The 25,470-nt window shown below is 41.5% G+C and overlaps 1 protein-coding gene across 6 annotated transcripts in view; it reads left to right on the top strand.

The window, feature by feature from the left end:
* The window catches only part of camsap1b (calmodulin regulated spectrin-associated protein 1b), a 239,638-nt gene that overhangs the window by 203,446 nt on the left and 10,722 nt on the right, over positions 1–25,470 (top strand). For 3 of the 6 annotated variants that reach the window (XM_028810191.2, XM_051931995.1, XM_051931994.1), the window contains 5 exons: positions 1,025–1,161; positions 4,962–5,039; positions 5,973–6,181; positions 20,511–20,613; positions 21,027–21,142. In XM_028810191.2, the coding sequence (XP_028666024.1) occupies positions 1,025–1,161; positions 4,962–5,039; positions 5,973–6,181; positions 20,511–20,613; positions 21,027–21,142 (643 nt within the window). The remainder of the gene's footprint in view (positions 1–1,024; positions 1,162–4,961; positions 5,040–5,972; positions 6,182–20,510; positions 20,614–21,026; positions 21,143–25,470) is intronic. The other 3 variants (XM_028810195.2, XM_051931998.1, XM_051931997.1) reach the window with 1 other exon arrangement.

The following is a 25,470-nucleotide window of genomic DNA, read 5'->3' as shown; positions in this document are numbered from 1 at the left end:
TCTCTCTCTCACCACATCCATAATCCTCCTCTTAAGCATTCCTCTTTTCCTCTTGCCTGGAAGCTCTATCCTTAAGCATCCTTCTCCCAGTATATGCAGTATCTTTCCTTTGCACATGTCCAAACCAAAGCAATCTCCCCCCTCTTTGTCTCCAAACCATCCACCAAACTTACATTTATTTTTAATCTACTTGAATTTTAGTATCTCCATAATGTTTTGTCAGTTGATTGAATTCTATGAGTGTGCTCAATCTTTCTCTTGCTATCCACCAAAGATCAATGATAATACTGGGTGGCAGTAGGTAATACCTATGTGAAATAAGAAAAGTTCCATATAGTAAAAGAATGTTAACGATTGTATGATTTTTTTTTCTTCAGTTATTATTTTGTAGTTTTCTACAGAACAGGGTCAGCAATTCACATCTTGGCATCGACATTCAATAAAATCAATAACAGCACCTACCTATGACTTTCCTAGTTAAATCCACATCTCTGGGGAGAAAAGTTCCATATAGAAAGACAAGCAGCAAAGTGAAGCACACAGCCAGTCTGCTTTTTCCCTTCTTTAAATTACTTGATACATTGTTTTGCAATAGGTGTACAATTTCAAGACCGTACTCTTTAACCTTTTTGGCTTAAATTTACATATTCAGTTAGTTTTAATGCTTTTTTCACTTTGGTTCACCAGTACCCATTAGCTCAATTATAAAATACAAGGGCAATTTAGTTGTTTTGTTTTTTTTTTTTGTTTTGTTTTTATTTTATTTTATTTTTATTTTATTTTATTTTCTAACATGCTTCTCTTTAGAATGCAACTTCACGTGGCAAAATGTTGAAAAGTAATGTGGGTTCAAGTGACCCATGTCTGTCCACAAACTTTAAATACGTAGACCAAATAATTTTGCATTATAACTTCAATACTGTAAAAATGATTTCTCAAGCAATTATTTTCACCATTTAAGTCATATTATATTTATTAGTGCCACCTTGTCCTGTGAGTATGTAATCAGTCTCTTTATTTCCAGGATGATCAGAAGGCTGAAGATGAATTGGCAAAGAAACGAGCAGCTTTCCTCTTAAAACAACAGCGCAAAGCTGAAGAGGCTCGCTTAAGAAAACAGCTCCTAGAAGCCGAAATTGAGCAAAAGCGAGATGAGGCAAGGTAATAAAAGTAATTTTTTAAGTCATTCTTTTCACTTGTACTGTATGTTTCAAGTCAAATGCATAAACAATATTACTAGTCAGTAGTAGTTGTTCAAGCTTGTACCTTTCACAAACCTCATGATCTTTAGCATGTCAAGCCTTTTTGTCATGCATTGCTTCTCTGTTCATTGTTTCAGTAATGTTCCTACCATTCAATGTTACAGACTTGTCCATTAAATCCCATCATCTCGTAGTGTTTTAGTGTTCACTGCACTATCAGTCCTTCCAGTGAACAATTTGGTTTTATTTGCTGTGGTGTAGACAGGTTTGATTTTCTGGAAGTCCAGAAAACTTTCAGTTGAGTTCTCCAGTACCACAGTACGAAAGAGTCAAATCTATAGCATTTAGTCCTCCATATGGTCCAACTCCCATAGCCACATATTGCCATGTTACACCATAGTTTTGACTACACTAACTTTTGTTGATAGTGTTATGTCTTTGCTATTTAAAACATCCAAAATTTCCTATAGCTTTCCTCCTGATAAGCAACAATTGTTTAATTTCATGTCTGCATTCAAGATCTGCTGGGTTTTTTGAGCCTAGTAAATCAATCTGTTTTTGCTTCTGTTACTTCCTCACCCTTTTGCAAAGGACTGATGGGCCATGTCTCATGGGTCAGGATGGGCCACGGTCTTGGTCATTTTGGTGTTGAGCTGCAGATCAGCTTTTATAATCATTCACATTCATCAACCGTTTTCTTAATTCCCAGCCATCAGAATTGTAGCATCTGAGGTTGTTGATATTCCACCTGGAAAGTTAATTTCCAGCTCTTAATTCAACCTGCCTAGCAGTTTTCATTATGTACTCTGAATATAAATTCAATAACTATGATGATAATATGCAACCCTGTCTCACACATTTCGCAGTCTTGATCTTTTCATTTCTGTTGCTTCATGGTCCAAATACAGATTCCTCAGGAGACAAATATTGTTACTTGGTACTCCCATCTCCTTACGGACCTTCTAAAATTTATAATTCACACAATCCAATCCATTAGACTGGCCCGTTAAGCAGAGGTAAATGTTGTTTCAAGAACTCCATTGGTTTCTCCTTTATTCATTGGATGTTATCGGTTTGGTCTAGTGCCTCTGCCTTTTCTAAAACAGAAGTTTTTAATCTATGTATTGCTGGAGCTTAGCTTACAGGATTTTGAGCATTGTTTGCTGGCATGTGAAATTGTTGCAGCACTGTTGTTGCAAATTTGGAGCGCAGACTTTGGCATAGCCCTTTTTTGATGTTTGAATGTAAATATGTAAACCCTTTCTGAATGTAAATATGTAAGCCCTTTCTATTCTCATGCCCATTGTTTTCCAAATCTGCTGACATATTATAAGTAATACTTTTTGTCAGCTCCAACTTGTAAGATTTTAAACAGCTGCAATTCCATCACCCACAGCCTTGTTACTAGCAATGCTTTCCAGTGCCCATTTAATTCCTGTCCAAGATGGCTGACTGAAGATCACGGAGCATACTTTAGTTAAAACTAATTTTAAGATACTTTCATAATTAGTCTGTATAATTCTTCTAATAATTATTAATTTGTTCATCTTCTTTTAGCCCTGTGTCTGTTCTCCTTTTATCATTTCACTTTTGAATGAGTTTCCATTGATATCTCCAACATTCTTGAACAGATCTCGTCCTCCCCATTCTGTCGTCTTATATTTCTTTGCCTTACTCATTTAAGAATACTTCCTTTTCTGTTCTTGCTTTTCTCTGGAATTCTGCATTCAAGTGTGCATATGTTTTCCTGTTCCCACTGCCTTTCATTTTCAATCTTTCCTTAGCCACTTCTAAATCCTCAACAGACAGCCATTTTTTCTTTGCACTGCTTTCTTAATGGGATATTTTTGTTGCTTATTTGTATACAATGTTATATACTTATCTCCATAGTTAGTTATTCAGGCATACATCTGCCAGATTTAATTCATTTAATATAATCTTAACTCCATATCATATTCTCAGGGAATATTGCTTATGATCTGAGCCTTCTCCATATTTGCCAGCTAAGTATATAGTCATTCTTATTTAGTGATGTCCATGGGTAAAGTCATCTTAGGCTTTTGGAAACATGTGTATTATGACCAATGAATTGTCTTGTTCTAGCCCAGGGGTGGGCAGATTCAGTCCTGGAGGGCCGCAGTGGTTGCAGGTTTTTGTTCCAACCCAGTTGCTTAATTAAAAACCAATCCTTGTCAATTATTTAATTGCATGGCTTGCTAGCACTTTAACTCTGCCATGTCAGATCATTCTCATATCCTAGATTTATTTTCCTTTCTAAGGATATCATCCAAATGATTTGAAGTCTAAAACAGATGAGTAATTCTCAGTGCTTCACTTTTTTCTCTTCACTTTCCTTCTAAGTATTTAATTAAACCAACTAGTGCATGATAAATACACACAGGTGTAAATGAAAACAAGCTAAATGGAGAAATGCTGGTCTCTTTCGTCATTTGCATGTTATTGCTAATTAGGAGCAATTAAAAACCAAGAATACAGCTGTTTAAGACTAAAATAAGCAATAAGGGTTCAAAATCTTAACGAGCAAGACAACTAAAGTGAAGCTGAAGTGTTACTTGAGCAATAAGGGCTTCTTATTAAGCAATTGGGTTGGAGCAAAAACCTGCAGCCACTGCGGCCCTCCAGGACTGAATCTGCCCACCCCTGTTCTAGCCTATGCACTTTCTCATTTTGAATTCCAAGACCAAACTTGCATCATAGGCTTTGTTTACATTACCAGGCTCAAGTCACTCAAGTCATATTTTTTTTTTTGCCTTAATGTGACAAAAATAAGATGTTTTCAGATCTGTGTGGATACTGAAATCTGAATTTTTGAAATGAGATTTGAGTCACTTTCGTATGTGTCTTTTGGTTGCATCCTTTAGCATTCCAGCCCTCCATGATAAAAGTAACTCCCCTTTATTCTAAATATCTCATGTTCAGCCAGGTTTACTTTAATGGTTGCAATGTTCCATGTTTAACTGTAATGTTGCTCTATGCAACATTAGATTTTCCTTTAATTTGGGGAAACATTTATATCTGGATGTTGTTTTGTCTTTGATTCAACCCATTCATTATGTCCAACACTAATCCTTGCACTCTTTCAACATGAGGGCCTCAATGTCATACCAGTGCATCTCTGTATGTTTCTGTCTATGGGATTTTCATGACAGAAGTACTGCAGTAAGATGTTCCTTCCTTTTCCATTGGATTGTGTTTAGTCTCGCCTCTACCATTATCTCTCTGATTTGGGTAGCACTGCAATGACCAAGCTCATAGCTTAATTGAGATGCACAATTACCTACCGATCTTTTACCTGATGAGGTAGTAATCCAGAAGTTGACATCCTATTACTGTACTGCTTCTGTATATACTTCGTGATGAGGTGTGCGAATAACGTACATGCTTTGTCAAGTGGAAGCTCCCAGTGAGTGTATTTAAAAAAAATTTTACTACCCAAATTCTTCAAGTTGTAACCTAGTGTAACTCTGGCTTCCTGCCATGTTTTATTATATAAAATGAAACAATTATTACATTATGTAGTTTCATTATATTAAAAAATACCATGTTAATGCCTTTTTCTATTTTCACAAAAAATCAAAAGTAATCATATACTGCAGTTCGTGTGGATCAACCAACACATCAACAGAAACAATGTGTATTCTCCCAAAACTTTAATAGGGAGTTCTATTGAACTTAGCAAAGTGGGATGACATGGCATTACAAATTAACTTTGAAAATTCCCATATTTTGTGATTTCAGCAGACCACAAAGGAGGGAAAAACAAAGTGGAAACTCAAAGTATCAAAAACAGATGGGGAGAAAAGTTCAATTTAGCAGGTCTGGTTCTTGTCCCTAATTATCTGGTGGTGTAATTTCTCCACAATACTCTTTGTCACATTTTCTTAAATTCTTGTCATACTGGCAGAGAAGGGAGCTTTTCCTCCACTTTACCCTTAAACTTTTTACACTTATGTGGTTCTGTTCCGGGTTTGTCACTAGAATTACTTCTTGTGCTAGGGACAAGTCTTGGGATAAACAGGGCATAGGTTGCTCTAGCAGCCTATAAGATGATTGCATGGGGTTTCAGTGGCTTTCTCTTAAAAGGCCATTGTAGCTTGTGGACTGTCTACACTGTTTGTTGGGTACCAGGTTCTAATGATTCATGCCACTTGCCGGCCTGTAGTTCTGTTATCCTCCCAGTACTTCTCCAAAATATTACTCTCACTGTGGTGTCCTAGAAGTGTATATAGTTCTGCTGCAGTGATGAGATATAAAGGGGTGTTCATCAGTTCCTCCATCTACAGCCCCTAGCAGGTCTGTCTTGTGCTATTCTAGTACAGTCTTTTCTAACAGCAATCGTCTACAAATACAGTGAGAAAAATTCTTTGTAATTTTAATTTTAATCGTTGTCTTCTCCTTTTTCACAAGAATCCTTTCTAAATTAAAAAATAAAAAGACACTACTTGTTTTGTTTGCAATTGTATTTGTGCAAAGTTCACGTATTTTAGGTTGGTCTATTAAACTAATTTGAAGTTTAGAGCCATGACTGCTTTCAGTGTTTATCCTAGGGTCAAATTTTAGAATAAAGAGAAAACTACCCTTTTGTTAATTACAGCTTTAACCAGTAAAATGGTAACTCTGTTACAATGAAGTTGACATTGGGGCAATTTGTTCTCGCTATTTCCAGAGTTATGCAAATCTTCTGTGAGTAAATGTTCTCCTACATAAGTTTTACCTTATTACTTTTAAAATTGTCACCTTTTCATTTAGGAGAAAGGCTGAAGAAGACAGGATACGAAAAGAGGAGGAGAAAGCAAGAAGAGAATTTATTAAACAAGAATATCTGCGACGAAAACAGCAGGAAATATTTGAAGAGCAAGGGCTTACCAAACCCAAAGCCAAACCCAAGAAGCAGAGACCAAAGTCTGTCCATCGAGACGAGTCCCTCAGTGAAACACAGTCCAAGTGCTCTTCTACTCGTAAGTATTGTTTATTTAATTTTTTCTTATGGTAAGTTACATTTGAGTAGTGCTAAATATTCAAAGCGAGAAGTGAATGGAACTTCACATTTTTGTGAAATTTCCAGAAAGAAATTTGGTAAATGTAAAGAATGGTGTTCCAATTTTGGCCATGTGAATTAACAGTTTTTTTTGTGCAGGTGCACAGTGTGCAATATATTAATGAAAGAGTATTGATAGATAAAGAAAATAAAAAATAAGTGTAATTTTAGATACTTTATCCATTTTCCACTTTAGGATATCTCCTTATCACAGTTAGGATCTAGTTAGGGTACTAAAACTACAAAAAGATCTAAATTTCAGGTCGTCAAAGTTGCACACGCACATTAGCCTTCATTGTCTTTGTTTTAGTGTCTGTTTTCAGCTTAATGTGAAGCTTCATGTGTGGTGCCAAAGGAAAGAGGGCAAAGCCACTTTCTCATATGCTGCTTGAACATAAGTCATAAAAATTAATGTTTTTCACGTGTCCAGCACAATCAAACTAAACACTGCATACATCTTGATTGTACTGGTGAGTAAGACTAATGTTGATTTACTCCAGTGCACATCCACCCAATTAATCAGTCAATCTCACCTTTATATAGAGCCTGTTGTATTCTGCATCATCATAAGGCTTATTATAAGCCCAATGCAGTACAATTAAAACAAGCAAGTAAATCACATCAATGGGAATAGGTTCATAATACCAGTTGAGTCGAGTCAGTACAATTAGCAAAGAAAATTATTTTTGAATGTAAAGGAAAGCTGATAAAAATGCAATAGGGAAAACTTATTTCAAAGGATGTAATCAGTAATGATTTTTCATGAACAGAACATAGTAAAAAATGCCAAGTGATCAGCAATGTTTTATTATAATTGTACAGTATAAGTATTGCATCATACTGCAGTGTACTTTAAGCATTTCATTGTTTGGTAGCAAACTATAGCTTAAAGCTGCCACAGAATTATGTGTAGTGCTTTATTTGGCTCTGCTGGATTGGCTGTGGGGGGTTGGTAATCTACGCTGTGGTTGGCTGTGGAGGGTTAATAATCTGTCTTGTGATTGGCTGGAAACGTAAGACGTATAGGGTAATCTGTTAATCAGGAAGTAGGATGGATAATCTAAACATGCAGCTTTCAAGGGGAATCAAACAACATATGTAAAAGTTTTTATACAGTCATATGAAAAAGTTTGGGAACCCCTCTCAGCCTGCATAATAATTTACTTTCAACAAAAAAGATAATAGTGGTATGTCTTTCATTTCCTAGGAACATCTGAGTACTGGGGTGTTTTCCGAACAAAGATTTTTAGTGAAGCAGTATTTAGTTGTATGAAATCAAATCAAATGTGAAAAACTGGCTGTGCAAAAATTTGGGTACCCTTGTAATTTTACTGATTTGAATGCATGTAACTGCTCAATACTGATTACTCGCAACACCAAATTGGTTTGATTAGCTCGTTAAGCCTTGAACTTCATAGACAGGTATGTCCAATCATGAGAAAAGGTATTGAAGGTGGTCAATTGCAAGTTGTGCTTCCCTATGACTCTCCTCTGAAGAGTGACAGCATGGGATCCTCAAAGCAACTCCCAAAAGATCTGAAAACAAAGATTGTTCAGTATCATGGTTTAGGGGAAGGCTACAAAATGCTATCTCAGACGTTTAAACTGTCATTTTCAGCTGTAAGGCATGTAATCAGGAAATGGAAGGCCACAGGCACAGTTGCTGTTAAACCCAGGTCTGGCAGACCAAGAAAAATACAGGAGCGCGGCATATGCTCAGGATTGTGAGAATGGTTACAGACAACCCAGAGATCACCTCCAAAGACCTGAAAGAACAGCTTGCTGTAGATGGTGCATCTGTACATCGTTCTACAATTCAGCGCAATTTGCACACAGAACATCTGTATGGCAGGGTGATGAGAAAGAAGCCCTTTCTGCACTCATGCCACAAACAAAGTCGTTTGTTGTATGCAAATGCTCATTCAGACAAGCCAGATTCATTTTGGAACAAAGTGCTTCGGACTGATGAGACAAAAATTGAGTTATTTGGTCATAACAAAAAGCGCTTTGCATGGCAGAAGAACAACACCGCATTCTAAGAAAAACACCTGCTACCTACTGTCAAATTTGGTGGAGGTTCCATCATGCTGTGGGGCTGTGTGGCTAATTCAGGGACTGGGGCCCTTGTTAAAGTCAAGGGTTGGATGAATTCAACCCAATATACAATACAATACAATTTATTTTTGTATAGCCCAAAATCACACAGGAAGTGCCGCAATGGGCTTTAACAGGCCCTGCCTCTTGACGGCCACCCAGCCTTGACTCTCTAAGAAGACAAGGAAAAACTCCCAAAAAAACCTTGTAGGGAAAAAATGGAAGAAACCTTGGGAAAGGCAGTTCAAAGAGAGACCCCTTTCCAGGCAGGTTGAGCGTGCAGTGGGTGTCAAAAGAAGGGGGCCAATACAATACAATGCAGTACACAGAACAGAACAATTTCTCAATATAGTAAGAAATAAAAATATAAATTTTAGAAGTACAGAGCAGAATTTAACAATAGATGATATATCCCATAATAAGATTTGGATTTGTGTAGAGTCCTGGAGACCTCATCCTTCAAGCTGCCTCCCCCATTTGGCCATTCCACGGCTGAAACAGTGCTGGGCCAGCCAATCCGATGAAAGGACCCCTCTTTCCCACGATTCCTGCGATTCTCCATCAGGGATGACTTTTCCTTAGGCAGGCAAAACAACTTGGCAGGTGGGCCGTGGCACCAAGTGCCACATTTGAGTACCGAGAAGAAAAACAGAATAAGTGAGGGTTAGTATACAATTATAACTGTCATGTTACTTATGTTTTAGTGCTAATGACTAACAACAGAGATGCAATATGCACAGTTAATCAGCAGCTCTAGTCAGGATATGCTAAACTGAAGTAGTGAGTCTTCAGCTGGGATTTAAAAGCTGAGACCGAAGGGGCATCCCTTATAGTAGCAGGCAGACCATTCCACAGTTTAGGGGCCCTGTAACTAAAAGCTCGACCTCCCACTGTTATTTTATTAATCCTTGGAATCATAAGCCGACCGGCATCTTGAGATCTTAATGTGCGCTCAGGTTTGTAAGTCATGATAAGTTCAGACAAGTAAGCCGGACCTCAGCCATTTAATGCTTTATATGTTAAAAGAGGATTTTGAAATCTGCCCTAAACTTAACCGGGAGCCATGTGTAAGGATTTAAGAACTGGAGTTATGTGGTCGTATTTTCTTGTTCTTGTAATAATTCTTGCAGCCGCATTTTGGATTAACTGGAGGCTGTATAAAGAACAGTTTGAACATCCAGTGAACACCGCATTGCAGTAGTCAATCCTACTAGAGATAAATGCATGAATTAGTTTCTCAGAATCCTGTTTATCTAAAAAGTGCCTTAATTTCCTAACATTTTTAAGATGGAAGAAACATATTTTGGACAACTTTGTAATATGCGCTTTAAATGACATGCTAGAGTCAAAGAGTTTCCTTCATCAGAGGATATCAGAATGTCGTTTACAACCCGTGTTAGTGCCGTTTCTGTACTATGACCAGTGCGAAAACCAGACTGGAATTTCTCAAATAAATTGTAATGCGTAAGGTGTGTCTGAAGCTGACTGGCGACTACTTTTTCTAGTATTTTAGAGAGAAACGGTAAATTTGAAATAGGCCTATAATTATTTAGTATACAGTAATCCCTCGCTACTTCGCGGTTCACTTTTCGCGGATTCACGACTTCGCGGGTTTTTAAATACAAGTGATTGCCCGCCTATCACGGAAGTTATGTTCCAGACCCATCAGCAACAGGAGAAAATCCGCGATATAGAAAGACCATATAAATAAACATTTTTATAGTTTAAGCCTTAAAATACTCATCCCACATGCTTTAAACACATGTAAACTTATAAAACACACTTTGTTAACACATATGATATGTGGATGTCGGGCTAAGGATATGAGTAACATCTCACTATTATAAAACATTTTAACTTCACGCAAGACAAGACAGTGAGACAGGAAAATACAAGGCTTTAAAATTATTGACACGCAGAGCAACAAGCAGCACAAAGCCAGCACAAAGTCCACTTCTCCTTAGCGTTCATTCAGCTCCCCACCCCCTTGACAATGCGAAGTGGCAGGAGAGTACTGCGCCTCCGGGGAGGCGGGGTTTGAGCAAACGTGCGTTCAGCTCTCACACACCCCCACTCCTCCTCCTCCTTCTGAACGCGCAGAGTGACAAGCAGGCATTTTGGCAGAAGCAGCACAAAGTCCATTTCTGCTCAGCGTGAGTTCAGCTACCCCCCTTCACAAAGCGAGTGCAGACACAAAGCGAGTGCAGACACAGCGACGTCTGATCGCTGTGTGCAGTGTTGGTCTGCGGTGTTTAAGAATGTAGAAAGTGTTTAAGAGCATAGGAAGTGTTTATGAGTGTGGGAAAGGTTAAGAAGAGAGTGAGAGAGGTTTATAAGAGTGTGCGAAGGGTTTATAAAGCCTTAAAATATGTATAAATAATAAAATAAATATAGGTCGCTACTTTGCGGATTTTCACCTATCACGGGGGGCTCTGGAACGTAACCTCCACGATAGGTGAGGGATGACTGTATGTGGGTCAAGGTCTGACTTTTTAAGTAATGGTTTAATGACTGACACTTTTAGTGTATCAGGTACTGTGCCATGCAATAATGAACTATTGATAATGTTTAGAATAGGCGCTGCAAGAACATCCATTGCACTTTTTACTAGTTTTGTTGGCACTGGATCTAGGGAACAAGTAGTGGGCTTCATTTTATAAATTATACTTAAGACTTCCTGCTCAGTTACAGGATTAAAATTACTAAAGTGCTGAGTGCAATGTGAGACAGGGTCTGCTAAGCTAGTATTTGGTTTGTACTGTGATGCAGAGATCTGGGATCTTATATTTTTAATTTTCTCATTGAAGAAGTTCATAAAGTCTGTACTGCTAATGTCTGTTGGTATTTTGCACTGTTGATCTGAATTTCCATTTGTTAATTTAGCCACTGTTCTAAACAGTACCCGAGGATTTTTATTATTGCTATATATTAATGTAGAATAATATTCTGACCGAGCTTTAAAGAGGGCTTTTTTATATTTATTAACACTCTCTGTCCATGCAATTTGAAAGACATGTAGCTTTGTTGTTCTCCATCTGCGCTCCAGTTTTCGACACTCTAATTTAAGAGCTCGAGTGTTTTCATTAAACCAGGGAGCGTTTCTATGTGCTTTGATCACTTTTTTTTTAAGGGGAGCCACTGTGTCCAGAGCATCTCTCAAGGTCACATTATAATGTGATGTTAGCTGATCTAAATTGTTTTCCGTGTTTACATTTGATGTTAACTGATCTAAATGGTTTTCCACAATTACACTCGACTTACTCAAAGTATCTATAAATTTTGAAGCAGAATTACAATCTAGATGTCGCACTGTCTTTGTTTTAATCTGGGAGTGTGTTGGCAAGGGCAGGACTAAATCAAATGTAATTAAGTAGTGATCGGAAATAACTTCATTTAATGGAGTAATAATTAAATTTTGAATTTCAACTTTGTAAGTTATAATTAAATCTAATGTGTGGTTATGATTATGAGTTGGACCTTTGACATTCTGACAAAATCCTACTGAATTTAAGAAATAAGTAAAACATTTACTAAAAGTGTCAGTTTCCACATCAATGTGTACATTAAAATCCCCCATCAGTACTACGTGATCATTATTTATAGCCAAGTCAGATAAAAGGTTGCTAAATTCAGACATGAACAATGAATATGGCCCTGGTGGTCTATAGACTAGCACTATAATTGTATTGGAATCCGTTTTAATATTTAAAATGAATGCTTCAAAGGATGTAAAGTTGCCTAAATTTTTAGAAGTGATTTGCATTTTGTTACAATGAATTATTCCAAGGCCTCCTCCTCGACCTGAATCTCTAGACTTATGAAGGAACGAGTAGCCATCTGGTGACGCCTCAGCTAGGGGTACAGTGTCACATTTACTAAGCCAGGTTTCGGTGAGAAGACACAGATCAGATTTTGTACTTAATATAATATCATTTACCAAAATGGCTTTAGTGCCAAGAGAGCGAATGTTCAATAAGCAGCATTTAAAACTGTATGCTTCTTTCTGAATTGGTGATATACTTTTTGTTTTAATTTGTAGTAAATTTCTATTACAGATGCCCCTGGTGGAGGGTCTGGTTTTATCCCTTGGTCTAATTATACACCTTATTTTTTGGTTATCAATTAATTTAAGGTTTGTATCAAGACTAAATTTACTGGATGCCCCAAGACAAGGATTATGGGTAACAGCTTCAGGAAAGTAACAGGTGGGATAAACAACAGCCTGTTATTTAAGATCACATGACTGCGGCCTGGATGGTGCTCTAGTCAGTCAGCCAGGCAGTTTTGCTGCCATATTTTGGGATAATATATAAGATCCCCTCCAGTTAGGATGAAGACCATCTCTTCTGAAAAATCCAGGCCTTTCCCAAAAATCATCCCAATTGTTCACAAACGCTATGCTTTTGTTTGCACACCAGGTTTCTAGCCAGCAGTGAAGGGAATGCAATCTGCTATAATTCACATCCCCTCTATATAATCTTGGTAAGGGGCCAGATACAACTAAATTCCGACATTTTCTTTTAGCTTTGATGCAAAGAGAGATGAAGTTCCTCTTTAATACCTCAGATTGCTGTGAATAAATATCATTAGTGCCGACATGCAGCAATAAGGTAGATACTTCATCGTCGGCAACACGGTCCAATGCGGCCTCTATGCCAGAAATCTTGGCCCCTGCGAGGCACTTAACATGAACTGCTGGTTTAACACAGTTTGGAATTCTAACATTCCGCACTATGGAATCGCCAATTATGAGCATTTTCTTATTCTCAGTTTCCACAGGCGCGCTGCGGAGTGCTGAGAATCTGTTCTGGGTCCGAATTGGTGACCTGGGTGCCGGGGACTACATTTTGGATTCTTAGACCCCCGTCTTACTGTTACCCACTCGCCCTGTGGCTGAATTGGTGCTGCTGACTTCGGCCGCGCACTGACTACAGTGGGGCCAGGAGAGACTGAAGCCGAATCAGATGTAGCCGAATTGTCTAAACAAACCGAGTCGATCCAATTTTCGGTTTGCCTAATCGCTATCAGATTCCTAACGCGGTCCTCCAATTCGCGTATTTTCCCGACCAACTCTAAATTAACTAAACACTTTTGGCAGGTGAAGCTGTCTACAATGTTGGCCGGAAAACCTGAACTGTACATGCTGCAGGACACACAACATATAAACGTGCCCTCAACGGGCAGAGAGCAGATAGAACTTACGTTTAGTATTGATGTCATCTTCTCCATTTTCTGTAGTTTACTTAAGTGCTTTCTGCTTCAGAGACCGTCGGCTTCAAGTTTCTCACTACCGGTTATTTCTTCTGGTCAGCTGCCGGCTTTACTTCAGATGAACTTGCTCGGGTGTTTGCGAAGGGCTACGTGCCTGTGGGAGCCGCCGCTCAACAAATCAACAAATTCTTCAGGATAATGTTCAAGCATCAGTCACAAAGTTGAAGTTACACAGGGGTTGGATATTCCAACAAGACAATGACCCAAAACACAGTTCGAAATCTACAAATGCATTCATGCAGAGGGAGAAGTACAATGTTCTGGAATGACCGGGCAGTCCCCTGATTTGAATATCATCGAAAATCTATGGGGTGATTTGAAGCAGGCTGTCCGTGCTTGGCAGCCATTAAATTTAACTGAACTGGAGAGATTTTGTATGGAAGAATGGTCAAAAATACCTCCATCCAGAATCCAGACACTCATCAAAGACTATATGAGGCGTCTAGAGGCTGTTATATTTGCAAAAGGAGGCTCAACTAAGTACAGTGGAACCTCGGTTCACGAACGTCTCGGTACACGTACAAATCGGTTTACGACCAAAAAGTTCGCCAAACTTTTGCCTCGGTTCACGACCACACACTCGGTATACGAACAAGCCAGGTTCCCTTTAGGTTTGTACATGTTCATTCTCTACCTGTGCATTTCCTGTGCAGCGAGCAAGAGAGAGCGAGAACACGCAACACACAGAGGCAGCACACACACAGGCAGCGAGAGAGAGCCGCGCGCACACACACACAGGCAGCCCGCGAGAGAGAGCCGCGCACACACACACACACAGGCAGCGAGAGAGAGAGAGCTGCGCACACACACAGGCAGCGCCAGAGAGAGACAGACGCACACACACACAGGCAGCACGAGAGAGAGACAGACGCACACACACACAGGCAGCACGAGAGAGAGACAGACGCGCACACACACACACAGGCAGCACGAGAGAGAGACAGACGCGCACACACACAGGAGCGTGCTAGAGAGACACACACACAGGTGCTCCAGGCTCGCAAAAGAGAGAGAGAGCAAGCGAGAGAGGTAGGGACGCATAAGGTAGAGAAGGCTTGTTTTTGTTTTCAGTTCTGTTTACAGTGATCGGTTCGTAGGCTGCATTGTTGCAATGTTACTTTTCTTGGTGGTTTATTAAATTACGGATTTTTCAAATATTCATTTTTTCCCCTGTACTTAAAACTTATTAAAAAAAAGTGTTTTTAGCGAGCGGTTCCTAGCACTATAGCGTGAACTATTGCAGTGCTAGTTTTCTCTGTTGTTTTTTCAGTGTTATTCAATGTTTTTACATTTAGTTTACTATTACGCTGTACATTCTATGGTATAATTATATTTGTGCTTAAAAATTAAAAAAATATATATATTTACATACAGTTTGTACAGTCTGGAACGGATTAATTGTATTTACATACAATCCTATGGGGGAAATTGCTTCGGTTCACGACCAAATCAGTTTACGACCAGAGTTTTGGAATGAACTATGGTTGTAAACCGAGGTTCCACTGTATTGATATAATATCTCTGTTGGGGTGCCCCTCCTTTAACCGCCACCTTATCGTGGTGGAGGGGTTTGCGTGTCCCAATGATCCTAGGAGCTCTGTTGTCTGGGGCTTTATGCCCCTGGTAGGGCCACCCAAGGCAAACTGATCCTAGGTGAGGGATGAGACAAAGAGCGGTTATACAAACCTCCTATGATGGAAAACAATTTTGGACGGCGTTTTCCCTTGCCCGGACGCGGGTCACCGGGGCCCCACTCTGGAGCCAGGCCTGGAGGTGGGGCTCGATGGCGAGCGCCTGGTGGCCGGGCCTGCACCCATGGGGCTCGGCCGGGCACAGCCCGAAGAGGCAACGTGGGTCCCCCTTCCCATGGGCTCACCACCTATGGGAGGGGCCAAGGAGGTCGGGGTGCAGTGTGAGTTGGGTGGTGGCCGAAGGCGGGGACCTTGGCGGTCCGATCCTCGGCTACAGAAGCTGGCTCTTGGGACGTGGAATGTCACCTCTCTGAAGGGGAAGGAGCCTGAGTTAGTGCGCGAAGTTGAGAGGTTCCGGCTAGATATAGTCGGACTCACCTCGACGCACAGCTTGGATTCTGGAACCAATCTCCTTGAGAGGGGCTGGACTCTCTATCACTCTGGAGTTGCCCCCGGTGAGAGGCGCCGAGCGGGTGTGGGTATACTTATTGCCCCCCGACTTGGAGCCTGTACATTGGGGTTTACCCCGGTGGACGAGAGGGTAGCCTCCCTTCGCCTTTGGGTGGGGGGACGGGTCCTAACTGTTGTTTGTGCGTATGCACCGAACAGCAGTTCGGAGTACCCACCCTTTTTGGAGTCCCTGGAGGGGGTGCTAGAGGGCATACCTTCTGGGGACTCCCTCGTTCTGCTGGGAGACTTCAATGCTCATGTGGGCAATGACAGTGAGACCTAGAAGGGCGTGATTGGGAGGAATGGCCCCCCCGATCTGAACCCGAGTGGTGTTTTGTTATTGGACTTCTGTGCTCGTCACGGATTGTCCATAACGAACACGATGTTCAAGCATAGGGGTGTTCATATGTGCACTTGGCACCAGGACACCCTAGGCCTCAGTTCGATGATCGACTTTGTGGTCGTGTCGTCGGACTTGCGGCCACATGTCTTGGACACTCGAGTGAAGAGAGGGGCGGAGCTGTCAACTGATCACCACCTGGTGGTGAGTTGGCTTCGATGGTGGGGGAGGATGCCGGTCAGGCGTGGTAGGCCCAAACATGTTGTGAGGGTCTGCTGGGAACGTCTGGCAGAGCCCCCTGTCAGAAGTAGCTTCAACTCCCACCTCCGGCAGAACTTCGACCACATCCCGAGGGAGGTGTGGGACATTGAGTCCGAATGGGCCATGTTCCGTGCCTCTATCGTTGAGGCATCTGACCGGAGCTGTGGCCGTAAGGTGGTCGGTGCCTGTCGTGGCGGCAATCCCCGAACCCGTTGGTGGACACTGGCGGTGAAGGATGCCGTCAAGCTGAAGAAGGAGTCCTACAGGACCCTTTTGTCCTGTGGGACCCTGGAGGCAGCTGATAGGTACCGGCAGGCCAAGCGGAATGCGGCTTTGGTGGTTGCTGAGGCAAAAACTCGGGCATGGGAGGAGTTTGGGGAGGCCATGGAGAACGACTTTCGGACGGCTTCGAGGAGATTCTGGTCCACCATCCGGCGTCTCAGGAAGGGGAAGCAGTGCAGTGTCAACACTGTATATGGTGGGGATGGTGCGCTGCTGACCTCGACTCGGGACGTTGTGGGTCGGTGGGGGGAGTACTTCGAAGACCTCCTCAATCCCATTAACATGCCTTCCAATGAGGAAGCAGAGCCTGGGGACTCAGAGGTGGGCTCCCCCATCTCTGGGACTGAGGTCACCGAGGTGGTTAAAAAACTCCTTGGTGGCAGGGCCCCGGGGGTGGATGAGATACACCCGGAGTTCCTCAAGGCTCTGGATGTTGTAGGACTGTCTTGGTTGACACGCCTCTGCAACATCGCATAGACATCAGGGACAGTGCCTCTGGATTGGCAGACCGGGGTGGTTGTCCCCCTCTTTAAGAAGGGGGATCGGAGGGTGTGTTCCAACTACAGAGGGATCACACTCCTCAGCCTCCCTGGAAAAGTCTATTCAGGGGTCCTGGAGAGGAGGGTCCGTCGGATAGTCGAGCTTCGGATTCAGGAGGAACAGTGTGGTTTTCGTCCTGGTCGCGGAACAGTGGACCAGCTCTACACCCTTAGCAGGGTCCTGGAGGGTGCATGGGAGTTTGCCCAACCAGTCTACATGTGTTTTGTGGACTTGGAAAAGGCATTCGACCGTGTCCCTCTGGGAATCCTGTGGGGGGTACTCCGAGAGTATGGGGTACCGGACCCCCTGATAAGGGCTGTTCGGTCCCTGTACGATCGGTGCCAGAGCTTGGTCCGCATTGCCGGCAGTAAGTCGAACCCGTTTCCAGTGAGAGTTGGACTCCGCCAGGTCTGCCCTTTGTCACCGATTCTGTTCATAACTTTTATGGACAGAATTTCTAGGCGCAGCCAGGGCGTTGAGGGGGTCCAGTTTGGTGGGCTCAGGATTGGGTCACTGCTTTTTGCAGATGATGTTGTCCTGTTTGCTTCATCAGGCCGTGATCTTCAGCTCTCTCTGGATCGGTTCGCAGCCGAGTGTGAAGCGGCTGGGATGAGAATCAGCACCTCCAAATCCGAGACCATGGTCCTCAGCCGGAAAAGGATGGAGTGCCCTCTCAGGGTTGGTAGCGAGATCCTGCCCCAAGTGGAGGAGTTCAAGTATCTCGGGGTCTTGTTCACGAGTGAGGGAAGAATGGAGCGTGAGATCGACAGGCGGATCGGTGCGACGTCCACAGTGATGAGGGTTCTGCATCGGTCTGTCGTGGTGAAAAAGGAGCTGAGCCATAAGGCAAAGCTCTCAATTTACCAGTCGATCTATGTTCCTACCCTCACCTATGGTCATGAGCTATGGGTAGTGACCGAAAGAACGAGATCGCGAATACAAGCGGCTGAAATGAGTTTCCTCCGCAGGGTGTCTGGGCTTCCCCTTAAAGATAGGGTGAGAAGCTCAGTCATCCGGGAGGGGCTCAGAGTAGAGCCGCTACTCCTCCGCATCGAGAGGAGTCAGATGAGGTGGCTCGGGCATCTGATCAGGATGCCTCCTGGACGCCTCCCTGGTGAGGTGTTCTGGGCATGTCTAACCGGGAGGAGGCCCCGGGGAAGACCCAGGACACGCTGGAGGGACTATGTCTCTCGACTGGCCTGGGAACGCCTTGGGATTCTCCCGGAAGAGCTAGAAGAAGTGGCCGGGGAGAGGGAAGTCTGGGCATCTCTGCTCAAGCTGCTGCCCCCGCGACCCGACCTCGGATAAGCGGGAGACAATGGATGGATGGATGGATATCTGCTCATTCTCATCAAAGCAAACTTTAAAAGGTAGTCTAAAGTACTCTATTATTCTATAGTAATCAAGTTTCAAGCACATGCCATGCACTCTTTCAAGACATGTTTAGTTCTACCAGTTCTACCATGGAGGCATAAAAGGCCAAATTAAACTGGCTATACACCGATCAGCCATAGCATTAAAACCTCCTGCATAATATTGTGTAGGTCCCTCTTGTACTGCCAAAATAGCCCTGACCCCTTGAGGTGTGGACTCCACAAGACCACTGAAGGTTTTCTGTGATATCTGGCACAAAGTCGTTAGGAAAAGATCGTTTAAGTCCTGTAAATTGCAAGGTGTGGGCCTCCAAGGAGTTGTTTTTTTTCAGCACATCCCACAGATTCTCGATCAGACTGAAATCTGAGGAAGTCAACACCTTGAATTTTTGTCATGTTTCTCAAACCATTTCTGAACAATTTTTGCAGTTTGGCAGGGCATGTTATCTTGATGAAAGAGACCACTGTCATGAGGAAATACTGTTACCAGAGGTGTACATTAATGTAGAACTTTTCAAGTAGGTGGCACGTGTCAATGTTATATTTACATGAATGCAGCAGAACACTGTGCAGAGGCATCACTTTGCCTTCGTCTACTTGACTTCTTCCCATTGTGTATCCTGCTGCCATCTCTACCCCAGGTAAATAGCACACACACCCAGATGCCCACATGATCTAATAGAAAATGTAACTCATCAGACAAGGCCACCTTCTTCCACTGCTCCATGGTCCAGTTCTAATGCTCACATGCCCATTATAGGTGCTTTTGGTGCTGGAAAGGTGTTAGCATGGGCACTCTAACCAGTCTATGCCACACTATATGTAATAAGCTGCAAATGCACTGTGTGTTCTGTGTGTTTCTCTCATGGCCAGCATTACATTTTTCAACAACTACAGTAGCTATTTCTGTGGGATCGGACCAAATGGGCTAGCCTTTGCATCCCGTGCATATCAGTGAGCCTTGGGTCCCCATGACCTTGTCGAGGGTTCACTCGTTGTCCTTCCTTGGACCACTTTTGGTAGGTGATAACCAGTGTATGCTGTTACCCACTGGTCTAGCAATTACAATTTCACCCTTTCAGAGTAGCACAGATCCTTACACTTGTCCCTTTTTCCTGCTTCCAGCACATCACCTTCAAGAACTGACTGTTCACTTGCTGCCTAATATATCCCACCCTTTGATGTACTGTCATTGTAAAGAATTATCAAAGCTTTTCACGTCACCTATCAGTGGCTTTAATGTGGTTGGTAGTCAGTGTATTTCTGTACATTCTGTGTATTTATTAAAAAAGTATATATAAAATATTTAATTTTGTAAGAATTATTTCTGAATGCTTTAAAAACTGTTTTTTTTTTTTTTTTTGGTTTTGGCGCCCCCTGACTCATGGTACGAGAAAATCTCTTTGTATGATATGCCATTCATTGCATTTTCATGTCTAGTTATGTGGTGTCGTTTTATGCTATTTTGAAGTTGTTGATCTATTTTTGATATTTTATTCTTTACTGGTGGTCCTTGCACTCCCTGGAGGTTAAAAAATAGTCTAATTTCAATCAAAGTATGTGGGATATCCTTTTTTTTTTTTTAAATTCTATTTCAAGATCAATGATTATGATGTTATTTTTAATTTTTGATACTTCACTAGCGATCTAGCCCTCTATGGACCTCTATCATATGGTTAAAAAATTACAAGTTTCTTTTACAATTGATAATATTTAAACTCTAAACATTTAAATTGATGCCCACAGTTTAATATCTCAAATATCTGAAATAACTGTTCTTGTTTGTTGTGTGTTTCTACTTCATGAAGTAAATCATTGCATTTCTTATGAAATACCCTTATATAAGGCAGCTTGTGCTAATTTAGCCTATTTTATTTTAGTTTGTTTATTTTTGCTTAATTAACTACGCAGAATAGTAGTTACGCGTTTTTCTTTTTTCCTCTCTAGCTGATAACTTAAGTAGTGCCCAGTCTGGCTCCAGCCTTTCTTTAGCCTCTGCAGCCACAACTGAAGCAGAGAGTGTACATTCAGGAGGAGCAGCATCTCAGCGGTAAGTGGGGAATTTGTGAATTTTATTTGAAATACTGCATTGAAATCTTTTTTATATTAACCAATAACATTTATTTTGTATATTTATTATATTTACCAGCTGATTTGAAATATACAAGGGACGTTCAAAACATCGCTGCACTTTTTTTTAATTCTTTTTATTAAGAATTTCAAAAACAAATTACATCACTTTTCTACATAGTCACCTTCGTTTGCGAAACAATTTTCCCAGTGTCGTAAAAAACTTTTTAATGCCCAATTACAACTCCTCCCGCCTTCACTGTTCCCAAAGAAAATATAAAAGTGCAGAAACTTTTTGAATGTCCCTTAGATGATACTTATTAAGGTTAAACAATCTTCGGTGCTTAAGAAAAGTAGTGTAAATGATTGTACTTATTTCTTATACCAAACCAGGGGTGAGTCTGTGGAGTCATTCCCTATACTAAGTCGAAACGCCAGTAGGAACACGGAGAGGGACTGGGAGAATGCATCCACTGCATCTTCAATTGCATCTGTGGCTGAGTATACTGGTAAAAACATCTTATACAAAATGTTACTTGACAACAAATACAAAGGTTCTTTAATTTTATTTGAAAGTGTTATTGAGACATGACTAAGTTTGTTTCACACTTTAATATGTACAGTGGGTATAAAAAAGAATCACCCCATTTGAAATATTCCCATTTTTTTACTTTACAGCCTTAAATGAAAACACACACACACACACAATATTTTTCCCACCTTTACTTTCTCAATGCAACTTATAACTTCCAAGTAAAAGGTATCACAGCTACAGTTCAGAAAAATTATAAAAAATCAAAAACAAGACATACCGAGATTAATAAAGGATCACCCCAATGTCAATATTTTGTTGAACCACCTTTTGCTTTAATGACAGCCTGGAATACTTCTCTATCAGCTTTGCACATCTAGATTGAGCAATATTTGCCAACTCTTCTTTACAGAACTGTTCATGTCTTCCAATTTGGATGGTGAGCATTAGTGGACTGCTATCTTCAAATCTTTCCACAGATTTTCAGTGGGATTTAGGTCTGGGCTGTGACTGGGCCACACGAGGACATTCACTTTTTTCTCCTTCAGTCACTGTATGGTCAAGTTTGCTGTGTGCTTCGAGTCGTTGTCATGTTGAAAGGTGAACATTCTGCCCATCTTCGACTTTCTGGCAGAGGGTAGCTGGTTTTACTCAAGAATTTGGCGGTATTTTGCCCCATTCATTTTTCCTTATACCCTAATGAGAGCCCCAAGCCCTGCAGCAGAGAAGACCCCCACAACAAGATGCTGCCACCTCCATGCTTTACTGTAGGTATGGTGTGTTGTGGATGGTGAGCAGCATTGGATTTCCGCCAGGTGTACCGTTTGGTATTGAGGCCAAATAGTTCGATTTTGGTCTCATCTAACCATAAAAGACCTTTTTCCACTTGGCATCAGAATCTTCAAGGTGCCTTCAGGCAAAGCTCAAACAAGCCTTAATGTGGCCTTTCTTAAGAAATGACTTTTTCCTTGCGACCCTCCCGAACAAGTCACAATTGTGGAGCGCTTGTGAAACTGTTGTCACATGTACACAATGACCACTCTTTGCCATAAAATCCTGCAACTCCTTCAACATGGCCATTGGCCTCATGGTAGCCTCCCTTACCAGTTTCCTCCTTCCTGTTCAATCCAGTTTGGAGGGACGGCCGGATCCAGGGAGGGTCCTAGTAGTACCAAACACTTGCCACTTCTTTATTATGGACTTTACTGTGCTCCTTGGGATTGATAGAGCCCTTTTAGATTTTTGTGTATCCATGTCCTGCCTTATATCTGTCCACAACTCTATCCCCGAGATCTTTTGAAAATGGCTTGCCACCCATAGGCCGTTGTTTGCTGTCAGTTGCACTACCAGGCAAGGGAATGCTCCAGGAACATAGACCATAAGCTGCATACTAATTCAGCGTGAGCAGGAACACTCAATAAAACTGAATAAAAAAAAAATCAAGTGACGGTCAGATACGAAGAAGGCAGATTCACCAGTGTTTGTGTGTCAGCTTTTATCCCTCAATATTTTGTCATTTACTACTAAAATATGACAAACGTTTCTGTTTTAACAATGTGTTTACACAGATTATTATAGAAACGGAACACACATGAAATGCATGTGTTCCAAATAATGATCTATTATTTCCACTCTAAAACTCCATCACTTCAATCCCAGATAATCAATCAAGGCATGAGCTGGGAGAAGTTTGTGCAGGGTCTGTTGCGGTGGGGGATGGAATAGCAGGCTGCTTGTCTTAATTGGCACATTTACAGGACAAAAGACGCTGAGGGAGAGGTGCGAATGGATTTAAGGTGGGCCGGATCTACAAGTTTTTTCGTAGGCTCTGGTAATTCTAGTGTTAACATTACATGCATCTGAGAACAGTCTGATTGCATGCGTCATCATGGTACATGTGATGGTCTAATGAAAGTGTCATTGTTTATATGTATGATAATGATATGTTTGCATCAGAAATAGAAATGACATTTTGCTTTTTAACTATAATCATGTTTTTGTAATGTATCCCTGAAGTGCTAGGTTATAATTTGAGATTTTTTTGTTTTTAATAACAGTGTTAACCATTTAGTCGAGCTAACCAAATAAATAATTATAAGTCAGTTGCACATAGTTTGAGGCATGATGCTAGACTTAAGCTAACTGTATCAGAACTAAGGAAAAATGTAGATGCTCATTAGTCTGGACATGGTTATAAACCCATTTCTAAAAGATTTGGTTACACTAAATTCATTGTTGGACAAATACGCATTTTAATGATAATAATTCTTTACATTTACAGGGGGGCAAAAAGTATTTAGTCAGCCACCAATTGTGCAAGTTCTCCCACTTAAAAAGATGAGAGAGGCCTGTAATTTTCATCATAGGTATACCTCAACTATGAGAGACAAAATGAGAAAAAAAATCCAGAAAATCACAGTCTGATTTTTGAAGAATTTATTTGCAAATTATGGTGGAAAAAAAGTATTTGGTCAATAACAAAAGTTCATCTCAATACTTTGTTATATACCCTTTGTTGGCAATGACCGAGGTGAAACGTTTTCTGTAAGTCTTCACAAGGTTTTCACACACTGTTGCTGGTATTTTGGCCCATTCCTCCATGCAGATCTCTTCTAGAGCAGTGATGTTTTGGGGCTGTCGCTGGGCAACACGGACTTTCAACTCCCTCCAAAGATTTTCTGTGGGGTTGAGATCTGGAGACTGGCTAGGCCACTCCAGGACCTTGAAATGCTTCTTACGAAGCCACTCCTTCATTACCCAGGTGGTGTGTTTGGGATCATTGTCATGCTGAAAGACCCAGCCACGTTTCATCTTCAATGCCCTTGCTGATGGAAGGATGTTTTCACTCAAAATCTGACGATACATGGCCCCATTCATTCTTTCCTTTACACAGATCAGTCGTCCTGGTCCCTTTGCAGAAAAACAGCCCCAAAGCATGATGTTTCCACCCCCATGCTTTACAGTAGGTATGGTGTTCTTTGGATGCAACTCAGCATTCTTTCTCCTCCAAACACGACGAGTAGAGTTTTTTTCATCTGACCATATGACATTCTCCCAATCCTCTTCTGGATCATCCAAATGCTCTCTAGCAAACTTCAGACGGGCCTGCACATGTACTGGCTTGAGCAGGGGGACACGTCTGGCACTGCAGGATTTGAGTCCCTGGCGGCGTAGTGTGTTACTGATGGTAGCCTTTGTTACTTTGGTCCCAGCTCTCTGCAGGTCATTCACTAGGTCCCCCCTTGTGGTTCTGGGATTTTTGCTCACCGTTCTTGTGATCATTTTGACCCCGTAGGGTGAGATCTTGCGTGGAGCCCCACATCAAGGGAGATTATCAGTGGTCTTGTATGTCTTCCATTTTCTAATAATTGCTCCCACAGTTGATTTCTTCACACCAAGCTGCTTACCTATTGCAGATTCAGTCTTCCCAGCCTGGTGCAGGTCTACAATTTTGTTTCTGGTGTCCTTTGACAGCTCTTTGGTCTTGGCCATAGTGGAGTTTGGAGTGTGACTGTTTGAGGTTGTGGACAGGTGTCTTTTATATTGATAACGAGTTCAAACAGGTGCCATTAATACAGGTAACGAGTGGAGGACAGAGGAGCCTCTTACAGAAGAAGTTACAGGTCTGTGAGAGCCAGAAATCTTGCTTGTTTGTAGGTGACCAAATACTTATTTTCCACCATAATTTGCAAATAAATTCTTTAAAAATCAGACAATGTGATTTTCTAGATTTTTTTCTCATTTTGTCTCTCATAGTTGAGGTATACCTATGATGAAAATTACAGGCCTCTCTCATCTTTTTAAGTGGGAGAACTTGCACAATTGGTGGCTGACTAAATACTTTTTTGCCCCACTGTATATAGAGCACTTTTCTCACTACTCATAGCACTTCAGTGAGTGGGGAGCCACTTCAACCATCACTAATGTGTAGCATCCACTTGGATGCTGCAACAGCCGCCATTTTTGGACCAGTGTGCTTACCACACGTTAGCTGTTAGTTAGTGAAGTGCTGGGGGAGATGGCCATTTAAGAGAACAGAGAATTATTAGGGGATCAGAATGACTAGGACATGGTGGGAAATATAGCCTGAACATCGGAAGTCAAAGGCAACCTTGCCCAGAAATTAATGTCTACTAAAATGTCACCCAGGGCCAAAAGAAGAAAACTAAAAGAAATGAAAACTAATCCTAAGGAAACATCCAGACATGCAAGCTGCTTAGTGGTATATAGATCAACAGTAAGAAGAAGAAAACTGAACAGAAGTGCCATCTGTGGAAGGAGCACCAGCAAGAAGCGTCCTCTATC

Source organism: Erpetoichthys calabaricus, chromosome 9, assembly GCF_900747795.2.
Source record: "Erpetoichthys calabaricus chromosome 9, fErpCal1.3, whole genome shotgun sequence".
Lineage (NCBI taxonomy): Eukaryota > Metazoa > Chordata > Cladistia > Polypteriformes > Polypteridae > Erpetoichthys > Erpetoichthys calabaricus.
This window is presented reverse-complemented; position numbering and strand designations above follow the sequence as displayed.